The sequence below is a fragment of the Urtica dioica genome, chromosome 7 (assembly GCF_054948205.1).
Source record: "Urtica dioica subsp. dioica isolate 48M chromosome 7, U.dioica_male_clone48M_v1_H2, whole genome shotgun sequence".
Lineage (NCBI taxonomy): Eukaryota > Viridiplantae > Streptophyta > Magnoliopsida > Rosales > Urticaceae > Urtica > Urtica dioica.
In genome coordinates this window covers 45212857-45238277 of record NC_142762.1, presented here as the reverse complement: position 1 = coordinate 45238277, position 25421 = coordinate 45212857, and the positions used below count along the sequence as shown (strand labels likewise).

The 25421-nt window shown below is 35.6% G+C and overlaps 3 protein-coding genes across 3 annotated transcripts; all 3 read right to left on the bottom strand.

Annotated features, from left to right (window-relative positions):
- Positions 1–2751: 2751 nt before the first annotated feature.
- On the bottom strand, positions 2752–4479 carry LOC149392080 (uncharacterized). The gene is made up of 3 exons (XM_089620519.1): positions 3809–4479; positions 3537–3722; positions 2752–3453 (listed from the first exon to the last, which is right to left on the bottom strand). Exons 1-3 carry the CDS (start codon positions 4307–4309, stop codon positions 3166–3168), a joined length of 975 nt encoding a protein of 324 aa, XP_089476645.1. The 5' UTR covers positions 4310–4479; the 3' UTR covers positions 2752–3165.
- An 8519-nt stretch (positions 4480–12998) lies between these two features.
- Positions 12999–13364, bottom strand: LOC149392079 (small ribosomal subunit protein eS28). The gene has a single exon (XM_089618610.1). It carries the CDS (start codon positions 13362–13364, stop codon positions 13167–13169), a length of 198 nt encoding a protein of 65 aa, XP_089474736.1. The 3' UTR covers positions 12999–13166.
- A 4971-nt stretch (positions 13365–18335) lies between these two features.
- On the bottom strand, positions 18336–21144 carry LOC149392078 (subtilisin-like protease SBT1.9). Its single transcript, XM_089620246.1, has one exon. The coding sequence runs from the start codon at positions 21002–21004 to the stop codon at positions 18650–18652; it is 2355 nt and encodes a 784-aa protein (XP_089476372.1). The 5' UTR covers positions 21005–21144; the 3' UTR covers positions 18336–18649.
- Between the last annotated feature and the right edge of the window lie 4277 nt (positions 21145–25421).

Sequence of the window (25421 nt, the reverse complement as noted above, 5' to 3'; positions counted from 1 at the left end):
CCACAAAAATCTCACTTGCTTCAGAAGTCCTAGTAGATGGGTCAATGATAGAGGAAAGAATTTGGTTATTGTTGTTCCACCACCGTACGAGCTTCGACTCCGCCTTGATCGAAGCCCGAACTAACATCACTAACACAACCACACATCCTTATGGCAGCATCGGTCAACTCCAATCACGAGGTCATATGTCTCCTCGCAAGATAAGATTTCACCGGGTTCCAATTGTTACATAATTTTAAATGAAAGATTTAACCTTAGAATGCACAGACGCACATCATAGACTTCCACCATGTTTGTGTGACAATGTTGTTCGAATACTTTTCACAAAGTATATCCCGTCTCTCGAATAGTGTCGACCCATCTCATTACACTACTACAAATTTGGTCTCCCGATGCCTATATCTGTAGTAGTGTTAGTTTGATCAAATTTTGAACAATATACGTGTTATCAAGATGTTCAACATCAACTAGGGTTATAAGTTCGCATCTCATTGTCATTTGACTTTGAGATGGAACCTTATGACACTTTAACATGGTATTAGAGCGAAACTCATTCTTGTTGTTAAGTCACTTGATTCTACAAATTTCACGCTCTAGTTATTCAATCTTGGCGCGAAAAAGCGCATCAGGAAGTTTTACATCGACTAAAGACGTATTTTTTGTGCTTCTTGTAAAAGTTACGAGTTAGACATATCTTTTGGGCTTCTTGTAAAAGTTATGAGTTACTATTCTCATTCGTCGTTGTCATTAATTTTGAAATGAAATCTCATGATATTTTAACACCTGTGTTAGTTTTATTTTTCGATTAGTTAAATCTTAGCTCTAGTTCATATACTTGTGTGCGTTATTTTCTTGGAGTTATATAATACTAGTCTGGTGCGTTGCTGGCTTATCGGTTCGGAAGCAAACGGAAGGAATGACTTCCGGGTCATCTTTATGCTCATCGAAAATTTCCGAGTTCCGATAACACGGAAATGGCAGCCACAGTTCCGATATGTGTTGGAAATGGCAGTGGGTGTGCGGAAATGGGTATACCGATAGTAGCCATGAGAGGTTGTGGACTGTTTGCGTTGATGGGTTATGCAGAGAGAGAGAGTTTGGACTGAGGGTCACTTAGCTCATTAAATACAATTGTTTGGTTTTGGCAGTGATGTGTAGTGGAGAGAGATGTTTTTATGCATCTGCCAATATTTTTCAATATATAATAATTCATGTACGTATAGCTTATAATAAGACAAAAATAGTGTTAATATTTGTAGACTTTTTTTTTATTAATTTGTTTAATATTTAACTATTTTTTACCCGCCATTTTTATATTCTCCTTATTTTTTTACAATTTTTAACTTTTTTATTTTACATATTAGTACCTTTTTTAAAAAATTTAACAGTTTAGTCCATTTTATTTACCATTTAACTTTGATTTTTTTTTTTTTTTTTTAATTACTTGATGGAAGTTAACGGAAATCCATATTTTCATTAAACTTAACGGAAATTCCATTTCCAATAACCAATGGAAGGCATCGATTTGCCTAATGGAAATGTCATTTCCAATAAACAATGGAATGTGACTTATTGGAAATAGAATTTCCATTACCTTCCAATAGCCGGGTTGAGTATGGTGTTGAGTTGAATTAAGGTGTTTTATTCGCTGTCTACTTAATTTTGTAATGACGTTTATGCTTTCCAAAAGTTATATGATTAGCTTGGCAGACCTAACAATCATTTAAGTAATATAGAAAAATAAGACACATTTCAATGCAGACAATAGAATTTTGATTACCACAAACAAACAAAAATATTGAAACGCGATACCCATTATTGTCTGCATTTAAATGTGTGATATTTTGCAATCACATTAGCTGGGTTATATTTTCTCTCTCCATCATGTAGAAACCCATTATTTATATTAAATTTTCAGCACATATACTATAGTCGTGTTGTCGTGTGTTGTGCTGGTAAAAAAAAAAAAAAAAAAAAAAGAGAGAGAGAGAGAGAGAACATGGAAAACAAGGGAACGAAGTCATGAAACGGAAACTTTCACATGGCCTAATTTGATAATCATTATGTATTTAAAAGTTGGAACCGACATCCACTTAAACACGGGAAAATTTTAGGATAATTTACTCGTAGTTCACAATTTATCCACTTCAATTACTTCCTCTCTTCGTATTTTAATCCGTGCAAGCAGATAAAACTCCCTTAATTTTCGGCCAACTTTATTTTGCAAATCCGACAGCAAAAATCATATCGGTTGCCCGTAATCTTTATATAAAAATATGTTATTCAATCTATGGTCATTTTCTCTATGATCGAACGTGCGAATACGACATTGCTTTTGATACTTGATGGACAAGGAATAATAACACATTGTGTTTGCACTTTGTATCGATGTTTCCCCATCAAGTTATGGCCTGAAGGCTAAATTTCCAGACTCGTGTCACATGTTGTGTTTGGTATAAGAAATATAAGTACTATGCGAAACCATCTTCTTTCTTTTTTTTGTAAATGGAAATGATTGTGACAAACTTGTAGCTTTTCACCCAAAAAAAAAAAAAAAAAAAAAAAAAATTATTTTCAAAATTGAGTGCAGTGAAGTGGATTATTTTCACCCTCGTGGTTATAATACTCATCTTTGTCATGAATCATGATACTCTTTCCCTTTGACTCAACAGGTTGATCATTTCCACGCTTCTCTGGGACACAATGATAAAAGGCAATACAAACTAGAAAGTTTTACACCATTAACCCAAATTGATATAAACTGTATTATGGAATATAGATTATAGTATTGTGTGTATGAAAGTCTGATCAATGAGAAAACTACAAGATTAATTGCAATCTCATCATTGAGAATAATAATAAACAAGAGAAAGAAAAAAAGGGTAAGGAATATAAATAAACAAATATAGTTTTAATTTAACCACATGAGGAAAGTCATCACCGCCGGGGTGGATCCAACCTGTAAACCGGGCAGTTCGGGCAACCGAAGAATTTCGAAACCGCGTCTCTCGTTCCCTGCCCGACCAACCCACCCTAACCTGCCCGCTGAGCTGTCACTCACCGCCGATTGCAAACGAAATAATCACAACAATAAATAAAAATATGATATTCCCAACAAAACTCTTCACGATTTCTATTTCTTTACTTTCCTCTTCTCTTTAACGATCATGAATCGACTTTGCAAGAATTCTTCAGCGTGATCGCTTTACCGAGCTTCTTTGGATCGTAAGTGAATAGACACTCAACTCGCCTGTTAAACTTAGTCCTCACTAATTTCCCCAGAACGTTGGCTTTCGAGCGAACCACGAAGCTCAGCCTCAGATTCACCGGCAAAGTCGTCGTTCCGGTCGAGCTGCTCAGTCCCGCTCCGCTTCCGTACATCGGGATTTTGCTTCCCATCACCGGGATTACCAGAGATCTCTGGCCCTTTCTCGATTGATAAAACTCTTTAATCTGGAAAAGGAAATGTTCAATTCGTAATCGATTCATCGAATTTTGAAACAAACAAAACAAAAACAGAAGAGAAATTGACTTACAGATCCAGACGCAACTACGATTTCGGAATAAGACAGATCTATAGGCGTTGACGTTACGTGTACACCGAAAAACGTGCCAGTGTTTCGAAAAGTCAGTCTCAGCGTCGAATTCAGAGTTATCATATCCGTAGCGACGCCGGTACTGTCGGAACCAGCTTGGATCTTGAACTCGTCGACTTTTATGCTCTGAATCAGATGTTCAGAACAATCAATTTAGGTTTTCAAACAAATCAAGCAAAAAAAAAAAGAGGGAAAGAGTACCAAAAACTAACCCTAAGAGTGATCCTGGGCTTCATAGGCTTACTAGCACCCCAAAGAATAAGCGAGAAGAGAGTGAAGAGAAGAAAGAACCCGACGATGAAAGCCAAGACGTAGCAGCGGCGAGGAATGCCGTTCCTCCGATCGTCGGCCTCGAGGAGTCCCTCTTCCTCGATCACGTCACACTCTTTCCAGTTCTTGTCGCCGTTCTTTCCGGCTCCGGCGCGGCGAGAGGCGTCGTTGGGGGAGATCTTGCGGGATCCGGGCTTGAGAGAGCCGGAGAATCTGGTGGAGGAGGACTCGCGGGAGTGACGCCCCATGGAGGACTGGGAGTGCGAGTGCGGCGGCGATCCCATCGGACTCAGCACCGGCGTCGAGTGGAACGACGTCGCCGTTTTCTCGCCGTCGTGTGAGTCGCGCGAGGGGCTCTGCACGTAGTACACCTGTCGCCGCGGCGAGCGCGGCGGCGACGATGCCGCCAGGCTCGTCACCTCCGAGTCCGTCTTCGCGTGCATTGTCGCTGCTTGTGATTGAGAGCGAGATGAAGAAATTCGGTGTGAGGGTTTTGGGTGATGAAGTGTGGAAATTAAAAAGGAAAGGGAAAGGAAGAAGAAGAAGAAGCTAGGAAGTTAAGAACGAGTACAGTTGTCACCGCTTAAGCAAAAGCTATTAACTTATATATATTATTGGTCTTCTCTCTTTGTATTTTATTATAATTTCTAAAACTTTGGACACTTGATTTAAAATTAATAATTTGTTATGTGCTTACATTAGATATTGACCAAACTGCCGTCGATAAATTTTATAAATATATTTGAAAATACTCTAAATTGACATTTTAATTTTACTATTGAAAAAAGGGAAATAGAGGAATTTAGACTAATAACCCATTTATCTTTCCCAACCAAAATGCTAATTTGGATAATTCTATTAGCGAGCCTAGTGTGCAAATACTTTTTTGCCTTCATTTTATTCTTTATTTCATTTTTTTTTTCTCTCTAACTATGTTCCTCGCTGCCAATACAAATACTTCACCGTTCTCTCTGTGGAAAAACTACTCTCCCAAAATATAGAATTAGAACAATCGAAACTCTCACTCTATCCATCTCATTCTCAATAAACGACAATCATCTGGCAATTCTTCTTCTTCTCCTTCAAAATCAGGCTGTCATTGCAAACCCTAGCATCCACAACCGTATCGTCACCATTTTCGACCTCGCTTCTGAACAAGAAACTCTCGAAAAGGTTTCCCCCTGAGTTGGACCGCATTCTCCACCTCGACGTCGTCGGAAGTCTCCATCGCGAGCACCACCCCCTCGTTTACTAGATGATAGGTGCGTTAATCACGCAGAAAACTCCTATTTTCCCGACTAAAATCAAGCTTGTTCTAGAGTATTTGTGATGTTTTTGTGTGTTTTTGAGAGACTTGTAGGTTTTAGAGGCCAATGAGGTATTAAGGAGGTTAGTAGAGCATCACGTGAAGTAACAGAGCAATTTTAAGAAGATTCGGAGACTTTTCGTCAAATTAGAGCAAAGAAAAAATACAGCGTCCTCTTGTGAACAATTCTGAGAGTTTGAAGTAAATATTTTGGATGATCCAAGTCCATGATTAGATAGAGCTCTCTCTTAGCTTTCCAACGCATATTTATTTGCAAGAATCGGACATCGGAGCTAGGAGTTATGGCCGTTACAAAAACGGTGCGCGCAGGAAAAAAAAAAGTGCGCGGCGCGACCCAAGGACCTCGCGCCGCGAGGTTCCAAAAATCGCCGAAATCATCTCCGAGCATGAGGCGCGGAACGCGAGGTCCGCCGGGATGTCAACCTCGCGGCGCGACCCTCAAACCACGCGCCGCGAGGTCCGCAAAGACAAAAAAAGAGGAAACGCGGATTTGGAGTCGATCTGAGCCGTTGGATCACTTTTAATTACCCAGTCTGCTCCGAAAATTAAGAGAAACCCAAGGATTTTTACCTAGGCCTATAAATACACCTCTCAATCTCTTGTTTAGGGATCTTAGCACTTTTTTATTGTTTTCACTTAGTGTTTGGGAGAGATGGAGAAAAGGAGGAGAGCCGTTCTTTATCAATTCACGCCAATTACAGTTTTATTCTTCTCCTTTACTCTTGAACTCCCGTAATTTAATTTTCAATTTAGTTTTTAATTATGGTTTCTCATTCTTATTTTCTCGTTCTCTTTTTGTTTTCTCGCTACGCTATGAACTAATTCCATTAAGGACTATGACGTAGCGGGTTTAGGATTCGGTTATGGATATGATTTAATATATTGAAGTTCAATTTCCATTCTCTACTACTTTGTTTAATTCAAATCCGTTTTAATGCTTGATCGAGAGTAGCTACCTTGTTCATGATTTTGTACTACAACTTGTTGCTTGAGAAAGATTAGGTTGTTAGTGTTTTGGTTTGAATTACTATGATGCATGTCTAGGCTAGAGATAGTTAGGTTGTCATAGAATCACGTGAATGCTCTTGATATTAATGCATGTTGTTGTTAGGGATTGAGATTGAGAGAAGATTTTCCTAATTTTGACATAGGTTGCTAGATGCTCAAGAGAGATTTAGCAATATTATTCTGTGAGTATGGTTAGCAAAGAGTAGTGTGTTGATTATTGAATGTGCGTGAAATTCGTGTATCCAAACTGTTGAATAAACCCGTGAAGCCTTGGTCCTTAGCCTCTTCTTCTGCTTACAACTTTTATTTGAGTATTTTGTTATTTATTTGCGTTAGAACTTGTCAATAATTTGTGACATCTTTCCATCTCATCTTTAGTTCAATTCGTGCTAGTTGATTTGTTTGTTAATTAAGCTTGTTCCTCGTGGGATCGACACTCGTACTTAATTCACTATATTACTTGAGCGACACGTGCACTTGAGCGCGTAAAAATCGCAACACTAGACCTACCGCAACTCCGATTGCAAGATCTAGATTGGTTTCACCGACGCCACAGATGAAGACCTCCTCGAAGAAGAGGGCCGATTCTCGCGGACGAGCTCGAGATCGACTGTGTAAACTACATCAGGAAGCTTCTGATGATGTCCGCCGGACACCAGATCGCGGTGGACGAGGACAGACATCATGTTCAGGAGCTTGCCACCTGGGATGCGAGCTTGGCGGTAAGCGCTGTGTAGAGAGAGTTCATGACCAACGAGACCAAAGTGAAAAAGACGTTCAGGTTCGGGTAAGAATTTTGTTTTATCTTTTTATTTTTTATTTTTTTTGCCTTCCATGTATTTATTGAATTTACTCACCTAGAAACATTCTCTTGTATCATTGAGGAAAAAAAATTTAAAGTTGTATCAATGGACAAGTACAGGGGAGGAGTCGGTACTACTCTAGATTAATGTAAATTATTTTTTTGAAGTACTATAATGCAAAGTTAAGCATTCACCTAGAGATATTATATATCAACAAATTATGTCATTTGTTGACATGTCAATAAATTGTATAATTTGTTGACATATATATGTCAACAAATGGTCAAACAAAGCCAAATATGTTGACACATACGAGACTCATAAAAAATATAACTAAATCTTAAGAAGAAAAAAAAAGGTAAAAACGTATTTTTACACTAGATCTACTAATAGAATTGTTTAAATTAACATTTTGGTTGAGAATGAGAAATAGATTATCAAAGATTAATATATTCGTCCATTCTTCTTGTTAAAATTGGATGAAAAGAATTGTGTATTTTCACTTTTAGACAACAATACTCTTCAATTAAAAATAGGGCAAACCACCAACGTAGCTATTTTGAAACGTGGTTTTTAAGATCTAGCACACATTTAGTAAATTTTGTAATCTAACTATTTATTGAAATTTACGACCATTAAATATCGAATATATTTTTTTGTGATTTAAATTAGCGAACATAAAACAGTAGCTAACGTTTGAGTTATTCTAATAAGAAAGTCAACAACGTCATCAAGCTTAGTACACGCTAGGACTCAAATTTGAATATTTAAAAGGAAAATCATTAATGAATATAATATAGGAAATAAATTAAATATTGATTAAAATAAGTAACTTGTGAATCTTCAGTAAATTTTCGTTAATTTTTATTTATAAATTATCAATTTTTCAAATTTTAGGGTTGTAACAATTATAATTTTTTTTATGCCTATTATAAACATTTTTCATACGTTCAAAATAAAAATAAAAACATAAGTACTTCATAATTAAGGAGATATATTCGTGTGCATTGAAAGAGAAAGTCAATGAAAATCAAATCCATCAAATCAGAGAACCTAATTGACCAACAAAACATGAAATGAAAATATGATGGAATAAATTCATATAGCGTTTAATAAATAAACGAAAATAAATCAAAATAAATATGCGATTTTGGGAAAGTCAACAATGTCATCAGGCTCAGTATACGCTTGGATTCAAATTTGAATATTTTAAAGGAATTAAATCATTAATGAATATAATATAGGAAACAAATTCAATATTGATTAAAATAAATAACTCGTGAATCGTCGGTAAATTTTCGTTAATTTTGTTGGCTACAAGGTTTGTTAGCAAAATTCTAGTAGAGGATAATATAGTAATTAACTTCGTACATTATTAAGCCACGTCATCATTTTTTGCTATAATAGAAATTTGGACGAAACATTGGCTAAATTGCAATATTAACGTTTCAAGTGGTTTAATCCGACTAATTTTTCTTAAAAATAATAACGTGGCCGAAACATCAAGCGTTAGCAACCAACACCGTAAAAAATACAAATAAAATTGCATAAAATAAAAAAGGCAACCTTATATTTTGTATTACACATCAATTCAAAACACATAATATGTACATGTAATCTTATATGTTATGGTGAAGAGGCCCGTGTGTTTGTCCACCTTTAGTCATGTTTATCTTCTTTTTTTTCGAACTATGCATGATCAATAAGTTATGGTATCAAAATTTTCGGTTCTCAGAATAGTGTTAAACATAATTATTGTACAGTGAACAATGCTGAAATAGAATAAATTTCCGACGTTATTCCATTCCGGTTTTCCCAAATTTAATCATCTTTAATATTTTGTCATAGCGCGTTATGTATATTTTAGCTCAAAGGCTGCTATTAAATTTTTTCTTACTTAGCAATCACTTGGCCAAGCAAATACTTTGGTTCCCTTTACTTTTTTTTTTAATATTTTATATTTTGCATCATTTTTTTTAATACATAACCTAGATGAACATGAGCTAGTTTATAAACTAACGACGTCAACAAAGACATTAACGATCATTAGTAGTATAATTTATCCCCTTTTGTTATTGTCATGAAGTTTATATTTATTGCAAAAATACTACAATGTTGTGTCCCATAATTTGACGAAATTTACTATATTATTAGGATGGATATGCGGTGGGCGGGGCTTGTTCTTTTATGCGCTTCAAACGATGTCATTCGGGAAATGAGGTAGAATGAAACTCCCTAGTATGATACCAGATTTTGAATAGAAAAAAAAAATTGCTAACCTCTTCTCGCCTTCGTTATTCATCGAACAAAAGTGAAAGCATTAGTTGAAACTAATTTCATTGAGAGGAAAAATTGCAACTATGTCTTGGATATCCATTTTAAAAAAAAGTTATTGCTAAGCATTATTTCAAATTATTATATATTATTTTGTTTCCCTGAGATAAACCCGAATCTTTATCATATATTCCTAAAAATCTAAAGGATAAATTTAAAAATAATATGATTAATTACAAAAATTACTTTAAATTAACTTTTACGTTAATAATTGTTCAAACAGTATGCAGTAAATATAACTAAACGAAACCCAAAACATTAAACAAATAATAATAATAATAATAATTGTAAACGATTTAAAAACATGTATTATTTCGCTATAAAAATATTAAATACGTGCAATTGATCTTATAAAAGTATTACCACATACAATTTCCACAAATCTAAATCATAATTAAATTTAGGAAACTAATCTACAATGTCGATCTAAAAGTTTATATGAAGCCGACGAGGTAAAGCAGTTTATTGTGGAAAAGCGCAAATTACATGTCAAATTAGCATTTTAATAAACTAGCTTTAATACAATTCATTAGTACTGAAGATAATAAATGTGATAATGTAGCAGTTTTCATCGCTGCTGTTGGTGTATAACATCGTTCTTTCTTTAATATTCGCATTTATACTATTTTGTCAAGGTTAGGTTCGACCGACGACAATTAATTATGGTTGGTATGTATTATTTGGTACAAATAATCAACATTACAGTCCAAAGAGGGATTGTAGAATAAGATCATAAAGTGGGCTCCACGGACGGACACATGTGAATCAATGTGATATATATAGAGAAATTTTTTAAAATAGACTCAATTAAAGCCGATCATATGTGATCTCGCGGGACCTCATTTCTCGTATTATTGGTACTGTATACAAAATGAGAAAAAATCGTATTATAAAATGTGGTATCGGGATTTTTGTCCCAGAATCATCCGGAAAATGAGACGGAACTGAGATCTCCATTTAGCACTGTTTAGTATCATATTTTTAAAGTTGTATTTTTTAATTAAAAATATAAGAATTTTTTCTAATGCGTTCATGATTAAAATAAAATAAAATAAATATGTGAAATATGAGAATCACAGAACTGCGAAATATGGTGCCGGAAATTCCCGGTATCGTGGAAAATGGTCTTGGGATATTTCGATACCATATTTTACGGTTCCGGAAGTCTCATTTCCCGCAAAATATGGGACAAGACCAGGGGATTTTATTTTCCGGATTCCATATGACAAGCTTTAGACTCAATAAGTAGAGAAATATCAAGAATACACCTCTTATTTAAAAATGAGAAATTTCACTTTCTAGACCTAAAAACTAGTAAAATATCGAAAAATTAGTCGATCTAAGCCACATCAAACGTTGCAATTGTAATCTAGCCAACGTTTCGTTTAATTTTCGAATCTAGCCAAATTTGATGACGTGTCATATTTATGTAAGATGATATTTACTATATTAGCCTTGGTTTGGTTTAAAAAAATACTAGCCAACGTTTTGAAACTTGGTTTTGTAGCCGAATTTGTTATATTCAGTTTATATTTCGAATTTTAAAAAAAATTATGTACTTGGCAAAGTTGGTTATTGAGTTTTTTTTCTTTAATGAACATTATAGTGTAAGCAAATATAGTGTAAATGTTCGTAAATTTTTGTTAATCTCTGTTGCTTTGTTAATTTATGTTAATTATGGTAAATTTACATATGTGCAGGTAGAGCCGATTTCTTTCCTTTCCTTTAATACGCATTTAATACGGTATTTTTGTTTTCCAAATTTATTTTCTAATTTTGAACGGGATTTTATCATAATTACGCGTATTCGTTATCTTGTTTGACTTATTCAATCAAATAAATATTCCTTTCCCTTTTAATTACATCACCGAATCTCATATTATGAATTCAAAAAGTTGAAATTTAATTGCTGAAATAATAGCTGTGTAAGCAAATACAGTGTAAATGTTTGTAAATTTTTGTTAATCTCCGCTGATTTGTTAATTTCTGTTAATTATGGTAAATTTTTTGTGCATTTATTTTGCATTAAATTTTCTCTTTTAATTACATCACCAAATCTCCTATTAAATTAGCTAAATATCCAATTAAATTGCGAAAAAATCTGAAATTAATTGGCTGTATACAATTCAAACCGATCAAACGTGGGCTAGTGTTTTGATCAAGTAAGTATAAGAAAAAGGGTAAATTAGGTATTTTATATCCGTAAATTTCAGTAAATGGCTAGATTGCAAAACTTACCAAACGTTGGCTAGATTTCAAAAACCATGTTTCAAAATGGCTACGTTGCTAGTTTACCATAAAATATCTTGGTTATACTTTTTATGAACATGCGCATAACTTAATTAAAATAAATCATTTTTTTCTTTTTGATTATATTATTAAAGAAAATGATGAATTTCATCGCAAATCGTTGCTATCCATCGTAAAACATTGCTAACCGTTGCAAACTATCGCAAATAAACTTAAAAAGAGCAACAACTCTTTTATAAAACTAGAAAAGAGCAACAACGACTCTTTTTATAATCGTTGTTGCTCATTTCTAGTTTTTTTTTTTGCGGTAGTTGGCGATTGTTAGTGATGTTTTGCAATGGAACCTATGATTTGGGATGGCGATGAAATTCATCATTTTTTTCAAAAGTGTTTAAATAGAGAGTTTGAGAGATAGAGAAGTGTGATTTTTTTTTAGAAAATTGTGTAGAGATCAAGTTTTGTCCGAAAGTCGAATTTGAGATATTTTGAACATAAGAGATCTATCCAAGATATTTGCTAATTTTTAGATCTAGAAAATAAAATTTCTCTTAAAAAAATTATCTAAATATGAACTTTTAATCAAATTTTAGACAAAAATATCATTAAATGCATTTAAACTAAGTTTTTCATTTCATTCTTCATCATATTCCATCGTATTTCACCGTATTCCACTTATGTTTCGTTTTTATAATCAACCGCCTTTTTTATATATAATATTTGCAATTGTTTTTTGTTATTGTAGAATTATCGTCGACATTCATATACAAGTGGACTTATAAATAGTAAAATTATCATGTAACTTGTTGTGATTGCGTGTACTGAAAGAATTAAAACTAACCCTAAATAACATAGCAAACATATTCAAAGTTCAAATCAAACAAACAATTGAGGCAATAAACTTTACCGAGATCTATCGAACAAATGGCTATAATATTTATTGAGGCCCACACAGAGAGTACAATAAACTTGTTCAATGAACAGTCGATGAAGACGAAACTACAATCACAATGGTTTTCATACAAAGTCTATCAAATGTTCAAAGTACAATTTCATAAAACTTTGTGGAAATTACCCGAGCTCCTAATTTTAACAACTTTTTTCAGGTATTTCAACTTTAAAGTTTTATTTTTGCTCAGTTTTTTTTTCATATAACTTTTCACTCTGATGGTTCATCTGGGAGGGAGATTAATATACAAGCTATTGGCTGTTCTCAAAGAGGAAAAATTGAATTTAAAGTCGAATGTTCAAGAGTTACCATCCTCTAATTCATGTAAATTTCTTGATGGTATTTGTTGAAGTATCATTATTAAAAAGAAAAAAAAAATACTCTCAACTCTATGTCTTTCTCGGGGAAAAATTGTAAATTTAATTTTTCATAACTCTAGATATCATTCTTAATAACATCGGAAATCAGGGACGAAAAGTTTGCATGCACACTTATATGTTGGATCGGAGTAAAAACGAAATACAGGCATAATTAAACCCAAAATTCAAGCCTTGTTGAAGCATCAACAATCTAAAGTCACAGAGAATTCAGAATCTCAAGAAGCTAAAAAAAAAACACAGAAGAAAAAGGAATCAACGCAACCTTCTGGCTTCCCTCTCAGACTCGAGGAGGGTGAGAATATCGCCCTCTCTGACCGGTCCCTTGACGTTCCTCATGATGAACCGGTTCTGATCGTCCAGAAACTTCACTCTCACCTGAGTTACCTGACCTCGCGATCCAGTTCGTCCCATCACTTTCACCACCACCGCGTACTTCACTCCCGTTTCCATTCTACCAAAACCAAATCAATCAGCTTTTGAATCTAATATTCCAACATAGCACTAAATTCTCTCACAAAATCAGGAAAAAAAAAAGCATCCGAGTTGAAATCACTAACCGGAATAAGACCAAAAAACAGCGTGAATCGGAAAAGACGAACAAGAAGACGAAATTACCTGAGAGATTCTTGTGAATGACGCGGAGGCTCGCAGGATATTCGGAGGGTTAGGGTTAAAGAAGAGACCCGATCTCGTGTGGCGAATTTTGATTATATTGGGGGAGAGCCGAGTGGGCCTGTTTCTGAATTGAGCCCAGTAACTAGTGGGCCGGCCCAGGGTTCTTTGTATTTGTTATTTTTTGGGAGAGTTACGCTTATATAATTGGGAAACTTACTAGAATATCGTTTTTAAGGTATAATATTTTTAAAATATTTACTATTTTAGAGCATTTCAAAAATCATATAGAAAATTCAAGAAAAATTTTAGTTTACAACTTAAAACGTTATTTTCTCAGGTAATAAGTAAAACATGAGCTGGCTACTAAAAGCAATTTTCGGAATCTTATAATTTTATGATTATAGCAAATTTTAAATTTCTCGACAGATAATTTTAACCTTGTTTTTATATAAAAATGTGAACATTAAATGTGAAACAAAAGAAATGTTATTTATGAAACTTGATAAAGCAATATTCTTGAGACACCGCACTACATCAACCCCATACATAACCCACACTCATTCTAAGGTTATGGCGTTGAAAATCTTCAAGTTTTCTTCGATATGGGTAAGTTTCGAGCACATGTTTAACAATTTTTTTGATTTTTCGCATTTTTTTTAACAATTTGTAGTTATATTTTCGGGGAAGAAATGGTTGGCTTCATCAAAAGAATACCCAATTTTTAAAGTTTTGAAATGAATTTTGAAGTTTTGAACTCACATTCCAAAGTTTTACAATATATTTTTTTGTTCAAAGTTTTAGTATGTATTTTGAAGTTTTGAACTCCTTTTTCAAAATTTTGCATTTATGTTTTTATGTTTAGTTAAGACTTCGATATTTTCAAAGCTTTAGTATGCTTTTTTCAAGTTTGAACTCAGATTTTGAACTTTTTAAAAACAATTTTAAAGTCTTGTATGAGTTTTGTATATATACTTTTTCCTTGTAGTGGCAACATTTACTCTAAAATAGATTGTTTTTGTCATTTTTTTCTTTTGAAATTTTATTTACTTACAACACCAACTTGTCATAAACTATAAACTAAGACGCATCATAAATTAAACTTGTTACTCGTGACTAGCCTTTCAATTGACAATGAGGTCGAGGGAGACTATAGTATGTAGTGGCATCATGTCCATGATGCACATGCACGGATTTACATGAGGCCGTCACGTGACCCCTCAAATTATTATCACTTTTTAAAACATTTTTGGCCTTTTTAAAAAAAAAAAATTACCCTAAAAGTTTACAAATTAACCTCACCTGAGATTGGTTTTTCAAATTTCTCTCTCTTGAATTTTTTTTTTTCAAAGTTGTCCCTCTTGTTGAGCTTTTCTGGCTCCATCATTGACGACACATACAAACAAAATACGACGCCGACCAACCAAACTTAAAATTGCATCTCTTTACGATACACATTAGTCCTGCCATCATCGATTCCCTATATAGTCAGGCACAAGCATTCAAGAATTATTGATCATTTTATCGTTCAAGAAAATCATCCAATGTGATGCTTAATGTTCTAATATCACTACTACAAATGTTGGATTACACAACCCACTTTCTACAACGCTTAAAATAAGTGTTGTAGAAACTAGAGATTCTACAACGCTTAACATAAGCGTTGTAGAAACTGGGTGTTTATACAACGCTTATGGCTAAGCGTTGTAGAATCTGGGTGTTTCTTTTTACAACGCTTATGGCTAAGGGTTGTAGAATCTGAGTGTTTCTACAACGCTGATCGCTAAGCGTTATAGAAACTTGATGTTTTTACAACGCTTGTGGTTGAGCGTTGTAGAATTTAATATATTTCAGATTTCCCACAACGCTTTGACTACCCGCTGTAGAATCCTCGCCGCAGCGAGAAATTTCTATAACGCATTGTCAAAGCGTTGTAGAATGATGGACCTCGGCGTGGAGAGACCTTCTACAACGCTTAAAATAAGCGTTGTAGAAGACCTTTGTTGCGGAGAAGTTCAATTGTCGCTGCGGCGAGATAATCTCGCCGCGGCTAGAAATATTCTCCGCCGCGGCGAGATGGATACCGTGGTCAAGCAGTTTTTCAAAATACTGCCTTGCCGCGGCGATGAAGGATTCACGCCGCGGCGAGATTATCCTACAACGATTATAAAGTCCGTTGTAGGAGCATCTCACCGCGGCAAAGAAGGATTCTCGCCGCGGCGACTCGTTTTAAGATTTCACTATAAAATTCCGTTTTCAGTTTTTTTCTCATTTTTTTCATAACCCACACGCGAGACAACCATTTTTGGCCGATTCCAAAAACAGTGGTCACGTCCTCGCCGCCCCAAAATCTCGCCGTCGCCTTGTTCTCGCCGTCATCTCTCTCTCGCCACGTGCTCGCCGCCCCTTTCTCTCGCCGTCTCTCTCACTCTCGCCGCCTCTCTCTCTTTTCAGTATTTTAAGCTATGATTTTCTAAGTTTTTTTAAAGTGGTTATTACTTTAATTTCATGTTGTTTACCCGAATTGCATGTTGTTTGATTTTCTTAATTCACAAATTTAGGGTTTTGTTTGATTTTCTTTGTTTAGAACACGAAATTAGGATTTTGTTTGACATATTATGAATGAATTTGTGTTAGAATGAATTTGAGTGAGAATTTTAGTTAGATTGAAATATTCGGATTATGTTGACACATTGTGACATAGGTTAGTGGTTAAAATAATTATGTTGATTAATGTTGAGTTAAAATGGCTGTGTTTGAAATATATTGATTTCAGTTTTGCTATCTACTTTAGAATAATCCCTTCAAATTATCCACCATCTTCAAATTCAAATGTCATATTTCTACCATTTTTCTCAAATCATAATCAAATAGCTGGGAAGAGGACACCCATCTTGTTATTTGAATAATAACGACAAACATTTATGATCGCCACATTTCAGCTCTGCGTGAATACAGTACATATCTGCAACAAATTGACTTTTTAAAAACAATACCGTTGTCTTTATTAAAAAAACAAATGACTGAAGTTTCAGTGGTAGAAATTTCTTTCGAACATATGTTTTTTATACATAGTCTCCGACAATTCATGTAATTTAAATATTAATATAGTTACGCGGACCGTGGAGGAAATTTTAGCGCTGATCTCATCTTCTTATACAGCCAAGACATATAAGACTAGTAATTCATTGCCAGGGTCGGCCAAACTAACTAGATTCAATATTTTGGAGTTTTATAAAAATAAATCAAAATTGTAAATTTTTAGGGTAAAAAAATGTAAATTTTTTTAAAAATAAGCAAAAAATGTAAAATAATTTTTTTTTGGAGCCCAAACCAAACTAATTGGGAACCAAAGACACAAACCTTACCCGCCTTAGATCAGGCCCGGCCGTGTTCATTGCTCAGAGCTGTAGGCCTTTAGCTTGCATTATTATTATTATAATATGACAGGCGTTTTTGTTGCATCTAATTTTAATATTTTCTCAACCACATATATAGAGCGTGATCGTGGTGGCATGAGTTCATTTCACATATCTTCATTTCTGAAATATTTCATGATTGGAAATTGGACCATATATAATTGTTTTATTAGTGATTGAGAACTATATATATCGTCATCATTTTTTAATATCATTACGATTGGTTACCATCGACGAAAAACGATGATCGTTATATAACTTATACTGCAGGGAAGTCATTTGCAAATTAAATATGATCAACAGTATGTAGAGCCAAATATAGAAAAAAGGAAGGAAGGTATTTTGTCCATGTGAGTGTGCATGGTAAGATGGCAATCATGACGTTAAATCACTTTCTAACGCATAAAAAAATTATCGTTTTAGGAGTGCGTAGTTAAGGAATTGAAATACCTTTTTTTTACAACGAGTGATGTTTTTAATTTTATGCTTGATAATATATAAAGCTAGCTAGATCTATGATTTTTGCTTGAAGGCTAGCCAACTCAATATGAAAGTTAATGATATTATGATATTGGTCTTATTTTATTTTCGTTTATTTTTACGAGATCTTATTTTTTCTTACTTATAGTTAAAATGAGGCAAAAATAATAATATTTGAAAGTAGGATTGCACCAAGGGCGGAGCCCGAATAGGCCCGACAAAATCCATTTGTCTCGCCGAACTGGATTGATTGAATTATTTCTTTAAAGTTTAAACACTGTATTAGCATGTCGATTGAAATCTATATATACACTTCATTATCATTTTTATTTGGAAGATTACAGAAATAATATTTTTTAGGTGTAATGTATATATAAAATATGATTGTTTATAACTTCAAACAAATATATTATATTCGTGATAAAAACTTTAAACACAATATTTTATTAAGGTAAATTTTAAAAACATACTAACTCATACAATTCAATTGATTCTTAGTCTAAATCCAAACATCACTACATAATAACTAGTCTATATACACGGCAATCATTCTCGACCGGAGATTACGGTGCATAAATGAGTAGGAATAAATAGTTGCCATCAGATCCTATTATAATTACTCATGCATATTAAACCGTGCAAGTATTTAATTTCATAGGCAAAACAAAGGCGATGGAATTATAGCGACAGCTGAAAATTAGGAAGAAATCCGCATTATGCACATGAGTACTCCTACGACTATCTGTCTATATGTTACGCCAAGTAATAGTCACAGACTCACATATTGTATATAGCAGCGGTGCAGAGAACTTTATCTCACTAACTTAGTTAGTTAGTAGTGACTGACTATACATAGATCTATGAAATACTCAACCAAAAGAGTAAAATTATATATTCCAGAGAGTCAGAGACCACACAAAGGAACGTTATCCTCGCCTTTTGTCCTCAAAACAACCTCAATATGTACAATTATTCCAGAACCTTTATTTCCTCCTGCTTTTATTTTTAATAGTTGTCTCCAATCATTTTTCAATTATAATGCCATGATTTAACATGCTACATTAAATTCAACGCGCACAAAAGAATTGAAAAATAAAAACTTATCCAGTTATATAAAATATTCTGGCTACTTGGTTGTCATTTGTCAATACGTAGCAGAGATAATGATGATAATCATGTACTTAAGAAGGTAATTAAATATTTAACACATTTTTGTGGTTTTGTTTAAATATGATTAGAGTGATTAATCAGCGGCTTGGAATCGAGCCTCGTGGCCACAATGGGGCTTCTAACGACGCGCTCATTTCCGACCCAAGTGAGGTAACCGAAAACGACGGTCTCTTTCATCGTCCTCGGACCTTCTATCCTCAGCTTGAACCTCTTCTTCTCTCCCTTCTTCCCGAACGACAGTTTCTCCGGAACCACGCTCACTTCGAACCCTTCCATGGCCGTCACGCGAGCCACGTAGCTGGACCGCCCATCGTCCACGCTCGTCACCGTCCTCGTGAACTCCCTCGCCACCACCGTCCGAGACTCGTTCGCGTTGTTGAAGAAGGCTATGAAAGAAGGGTAGTTCAGGTCAAGCGACGAGGGTCTCTTCCTCTCGGAACAGTCCGAGAGATGATCGCGACGATAAGACGACCTCGTTACGATCGTCTTGATCTGCTCTTTCGTGTAGTTCAGCGCGCAGAGGAGACTCACGTAGTCTTCGCTCTCGGCGTCGTAGACCAGACCCGGGTTCAGGGCTTTGTTCGGGTTGATGTGACCCGAACCCATCGCCAGCGGACTCGCCGGACCGTCTCCTTTTCCGATGTCCTTTATCGGGTCCCCCGCGTTGTCGGTGACGTCAGACGTCGTCATGATGGCCGACCGGATCGCGGCGGGGCTCCATTCCGGCCGGGCTCGCCGGAGCAGCGCCGCGACTCCGGCGGCGTGGGGACACGCCATGGACGTCCCGGAGAGGAGGTTGAACTCGGAGTAGAGATTCCGGCGGCCGACGGTGGCGACGGGGATGTTCGGCGGCCACGCGGCGAGGATGAGCGACCCCGGAGCCATCACGTCGGGCTTCAGGATCGCCGGGACGCTCGGGGACGGGCCTCGAGAAGTGTAGCTCGTGGCCATCGGAGCACGCTTTGTCCCGAGCACGGTTTTCCCGAATTCCATGCTGGCCTTGGGCTTCCCGTTGTGAGCCCCGCTCTTTATGTAGCTTCTCACCGTCTCGCCGTGTTTCGTCCCGAGCAATATCACCGGGAACGAGCTCTGGACGGAAAGCTCGAGATCGTCGACGTCGTCGGTGATGAAGACGCCGCCATGGAGCTTCGCCGACTCGACGTTCTTGAACTGCTCGCCCAGCGACGTGCCGTTCTTATTATTCTTGTTAGTACTATCGCAAACCGCGATCTTCCTCCCGAGCTTCTTGAGCTGGTTCCGGTCGCCGCACGAGCCGGCGAACACGATGGGGACACGTGTCTTGGTGGTGCTCCCCAGGAAGAGAGCCGGTCCGGAGACGGAGGCGCCGCCGGAGAGGCTCAGCGTGCCCTCGAATCTCCGGTCTATGGTCCCGGCGGCGACGGTCATGACCCACGGAATGCCGTTGTGGAGAGAGGCGTAGAAAGGTCCCTCGTTCCCGGCCGACGTGGCGACGAAGATCCCTTTCTCGGCGGCGGAGAAAGTCGAGACGGCGATGGGGTCGTCGTAGAGAGCGACTCCGTCGAGCCCCAAGGAGAGAGAGAGGACGTCGACGCCGTCGCCGATGGCCGCGTCGATCCCGGCGATGATGTCCGACGAAACCCCGCCCTCGGCCCACAAAGCCTTGTACATCGCCACGTGGGCGCGTGGCGCCACGCCCCTCGCAGTCCCCGCCGCGTACCCGAATAACGACGCGCCCGCCACGTGGCTCCCCGCCGCCGTGGACGACGTGTGGGTCCCGTGGCCCTCCGTGTCGCGAGTCGAGTTCGTCGAGAGCGTCAGGTTAGGGCTCGCGGCGAGGAGTCCCCGGTTGAAGAACCTCGCGCCGATGAGCTTCTTGTTGCACGACGCCGACGACGGTGATAGCTCGCACTTGCCTCTCCACCGGCGAGGTATCTCCGGCATTCCCTCGTCGGAGAAGCTCCGGCTCTCCGGCCACACTCCGGTGTCGAGGATCCCGATGATGACGCCCTCGCCATAATCCGACTCGGCCCACGCTGCGCCGGGGCCGGAGTTAGAGCCAGAGCCGTCGAGGCCGAGGAACTTCGAGGAGTGAGTCGTGTCGGGTTTAATCCGGGCGTCTCTGGTGGAGTGTAGATAGCCCGGAGAGGCTTTGACGGCGTCGAGGTCGGAGCTGGACAGCGTGGCGCTGAAGCCGTGCATTGCGTGAGTGTAGGTGTAGATCAGCTTAGCGTGGTTGGTCTCATCTGAATTGGGTTCGGAGAGGGACGAGAGTGTGGAGACGAACCAGGAATGGTGGTCCGCGAAGGCTTTTGGCATGGCTGACGAGTCCATGTGGATTATGTAGTTTTGGAGCTCATTTGCCGATGAAATGGCTAAGAACGAAAGGAATAATAAGTAGAGACTGCGATAGAGATAATGCAAAGCCATGGAATGGAAATGGGACAAGGCTTTGTGTTGTGTGAAGTTATTGTACTAACTCACTTATATAAGTATTTGTAATGGTTAATTAGTAAATGTTATCCCAAAAGTATGGGATCTCAAAGAAGAGAGATTCTTCCTTTCGCCTTTAGTTTACTTTTCTTTTTTTTTTTTTTTTTTTTGGAATTTTTAGTTTACTTTTCTTTTTTTCTTTTTTTTTTGGAATTTTTAGTTTACTTTTCATTTTGGGCATAACTCGCTACTATTGGGAGTGCGACCCACCATGATTAATAACACCATGCAAGTTGTTGTTAGGGATTGCTTGGCACGGGATTTTTTTTTTTTTTTAGATGAGCCCGGGATTTTATGATTTTTTTTTTCCTCATCTTAATTGAAATATCCGTGCATTCTTAAGTTTTCTGAATTTAATTTTAATGGTGTTGATCAAGAGTGACTTATAACTATATGTGCTTTATCTTTCGTTGACTTAATCAGAATCGTCCCTTGCTGATAAAGCGACAAACCTAGCTCATGCTTAATATTTTGGTCGTTGATCGGTGGAGGTGGATTTTCATATCAATAGTGGGCAATGGCATTCTTCTTTTCAATTTCATGGACCGCAAAGTAACACGCACACATGGAATACTAAAAACACGCTAGTTAAAAGAAGGGCTAGAATTCGATCAAAAAAGAAGAAGAAGAAGAAGGGGCTAGAAAAAAAAAAAAAAAAAATGGCAAGAAGACGTGCTTGTCGATATAATCTACGGTGGCTTTAACAAACACGTGTCTTTATCATTAATAACTAGTTCAAAAGAAGGAATTTGTTTTTCGAGGAAAAAAAGAAGGAATTTGTTTTGTTTTCTTGTCTTCATTTGAAGTTTGTAAAAAGTATATATATATTCCTTGATGCTGTGTCAAATATTATGACGCAGAAGAATAAAAAAAGAAAATATATTTCAACCTTTAGAGAATAACAGATAATGTTTATGAAAAACCTTAAAAAAAAGTATTTTTTACTTCATATTTTTAAATATGAATCACAGTAGTAATCACAATCATAAATTCTTAAACTTCTATTTATGTCTATAAATTCTACAACGGTTTAACACTAATTGCTTTTATCTTTTTTGCTGTTATTTTACAGATTAAAACGTCATTTTTGTAGTATCCCTATATGGATATGTTTAGAATTTTGTAATTAACTAGGTTATCTTAAACTCAAAGTTTGGGATTTAGCCCACGTTTAAAGAGTTTTAGAAAAATAGTCAATTCTATTAATTGACACTAGAGGTAATAGATTAAAATTCCATATTTGTCTTTAAATAAATATAACGTTTTTTTTTCTAGATTCGTCACTTTCTCTATCTTGTTTTTTAATTCGTCACTTTATTTCTCCTATTTTTTTCAAACATTTATTTTTGCATCAAAACTTCAAAAATCCATATCTATCTCATACGAACTCGAAATTGAATGATTCCAAATTATCCTACAGATTCGTGGCGCCGAGATCTTCAAAAATAAACTCATTATATTTGATGAAAAATCATTTTAAATGCATCATGTTTACGTTTCCATTTATTTCCAGATGATTTCCGAAAATTTTCAGTTATTTCCATGTCTAAGACTGTAACGTGATTTTTTTTACATCTATTGCATTAAACATGATTTTTCATCAAACACAATATATCTATTTTTGAAGATCTCGGTACCACGAATCCGTAGGATTTGGAATCACTCAATTTCGAGTTCATATGAGATAGATATAGTTTTTTGAAGTTTTATGGAAAAAAAAATGTAGGAAAAAAGTAGGAGAGAGAAAGTGATGAATTTGTTAATAGATAAAGGCAAATCAAACTTTTTTTTTTTTTGCTTATCAGTCAGTTTGACTATATTTATATAGTTTGACAAACATGAGTTAAAAAAAAAAAAGTTTGCTTTTAACCATATTTCTAAAATGCCCATATGTTTATGATTTAAGCTTTTTCTACATAAATTAGATAGACTGATCGTCTATTGACAACCTTGCAAAGTAGATATCGTAAAATAAATAGCAATTTTAATGTTGTGACAATTAACTTGTAAATTGCATTATGATTATTTTCTTTTCTTTTTGCAATAAATTTGTTTCCGTTATTATTTTTTTCTTTTTAAATTTTAATTGGAATTTAATTAGATTGATTATGTCAAATTTATTCTATTTATTTTAGTTAATGACTATTTTACAAAATATACGTACTTGGATTTTAATTTGGCTAGTAAATTTTTATTTATTTTTAACAATTTTTATTTATTTTTAACAATTTTTATTCATACATTTACACATATAATGTATAATCCGATTACATTAAATATTTAACTTCGAGGGTTGGGTTGAACTCAATTCAAACAAAAAGAGACCTTATATGAATGATGGGAGGTAGTTCCACCCAAAGTATGTCTTTAGATAGTTTGGCTAGTTAACTATAGTGTTCTATTTTCTAATCACTATACATGTGAATTTAGATACAAGTCCAATTCTCAAATATAATAAAGTTAACAATCATTTTTATAAATTAAATATCCTCTCTATTTTACATAACTCATGATCTAAATCTCTATTTTTAATAAATTTGGTGCCAATATAAATATTTCGACGACGTGATTATTCTGATATACCTGGTATATTTTCAATTAACATTGGTTGATAAAAATCAACTATACACTAAAAAAATCAACTATACCTATTATTTTCATCGCCTAAAGTTTTTTAAAAGACGATGGTACATGATTATAAGTGCTGTTACAGAAGCTTTGGCAAGATCATATATAACATCAAGGGGTTATACTTTATTTCAACGTTTAGTATAACCATATTTTTCCCGAGGGTTTGTGTTCTATTTTATACAAGTTGTTTTCATTTATCTTCTTCATCTTTTTTCGTGCAAATTAAGTGAAAATTGGCCTGGTAACACGTATAATATAGCACTTGCATTGGTGTCTATTCCAATCCGATATCTTTGATGTTGTTAGTCAAGACTCAAGAGTATGCAAATAATATCATATGTGGCCAAAATACATTAACTAAAATAGTAAAATTATGTGACGGACGGTTATGGCGGTATATAAACTTAATACCATAGTGTTATTATGTTAGTTAACGGTCTCTTTTAAAACTTCGTCAACTTGCTTAAAACCACCCAAACCCATATGGTAGACATATATACTCCAGGCTAAATAAAAAGAGGTATAATTAAGGTTAAATTCACATGTTATACTGCGGTAAGAGTTTCACATATTTAGCCCTCTGATTTTACATATAATTGATAGATCAGAGTCACGAGAATGGTTATTTGTCTTTGTCATACATCAAAACAAGTAAGTGTCACATGATATTAACATGATAATCGACTCTTAGCGACAGCATATAATCGTTTAACGTTTTCCTTGAAATAATAAATGATGCAGATTGATTGCTCTCTCTCTCTCACCCTCATACAAAAATTATGAAGAGGCTACTGATGTCACGTTCACGTATATTTACTAAAACATACAGTGATTTCCGTATAAATAAAATTATCTTTTTTTTTTTTTTTTGAAGAATATAAATAAAATTATCTTAAAAGGATAAAATACTGTATATATGTGTGTGTGTGTGTTTATACTTTATTAAAACCCTACCTAGTTTATATGCATTGCATCCAATATTCATATTTATGGGTTTCAACGTGACCACATTCCACACACCACTTGTCGTATTGGTGAGGCCCAAAGGTGAGAGAGACATGATGATAATGGGCCATTAAATCTTTGAAGTTCACACAAAAAATAGTGTTGGAGTATCTGATATAGTTTATTTATTTATTTTTTTAAACTTGAGAAGTCAATAGGCTTTGAAAGGAAAATACCATTATATTTATTTTGTAACAATAAATATTTCATCGGATTCGATTTTCAAAAATTAAAATTTCAGGGGCAACAACGACTCTCGAATGAGTTGTTGATGTCCTTAGGTTTCATCGGATGAGATCTAATGAATTCCAATTGAATCGAATAAAATCCATTGAAATGAAATATTTTCTTCAATAAAACGAAAAAAATGGTTCTTTTAATTTATTTTATTTTCCTCCAAAACATATCAAAGGTCAAGATTTGTGAGGATTGGGAGAGATTGAGAGAGAGTAAGTGAGATTGGGAGCGAGAAGTGATGGAATGATATGAGAATTATGTTTGAAATGGTTTATTATGTTAGGTGAAAAAATCTATTTTCATAAGTTGGTAACTATCAAACCTAAGCATTGATTTTTCATAATTCTGAGGTCTAGAATTTTTATTTTTATTTTTAAAGAATCCCAAAATACCAATGATCGGAATATTATGATTTGTGAGATGGCTGGTCCTGGTTCTTCTAGGCAATCAAAACATATGCGCTGTTGTAGCTTGGGGTGAA

Coding starts and splice junctions, on each gene's coding strand:
- LOC149392080 (XM_089620519.1), bottom strand. CDS start 4,309: ATGCACGCGAAGACGGACTCGGAGGTGACGAGCCTGGCGGCATCGTCG. Junction 3,723..3,808: donor AGCCCAGGATCACTCTTAGG/GTTAGTTTTTGG, acceptor CATCTGATTCAG/AGCATAAAAGTCGACGAGTT. Junction 3,454..3,536: donor TCGTAGTTGCGTCTGGATCT/GTAAGTCAATTT, acceptor TTCCTTTTCCAG/ATTAAAGAGTTTTATCAATC.
- LOC149392079 (XM_089618610.1), bottom strand. CDS start 13,364: ATGGAAACGGGAGTGAAGTACGCGGTGGTGGTGAAAGTGATGGGACGA.
- LOC149392078 (XM_089620246.1), bottom strand. CDS start 21,004: ATGGCTTTGCATTATCTCTATCGCAGTCTCTACTTATTATTCCTTTCG.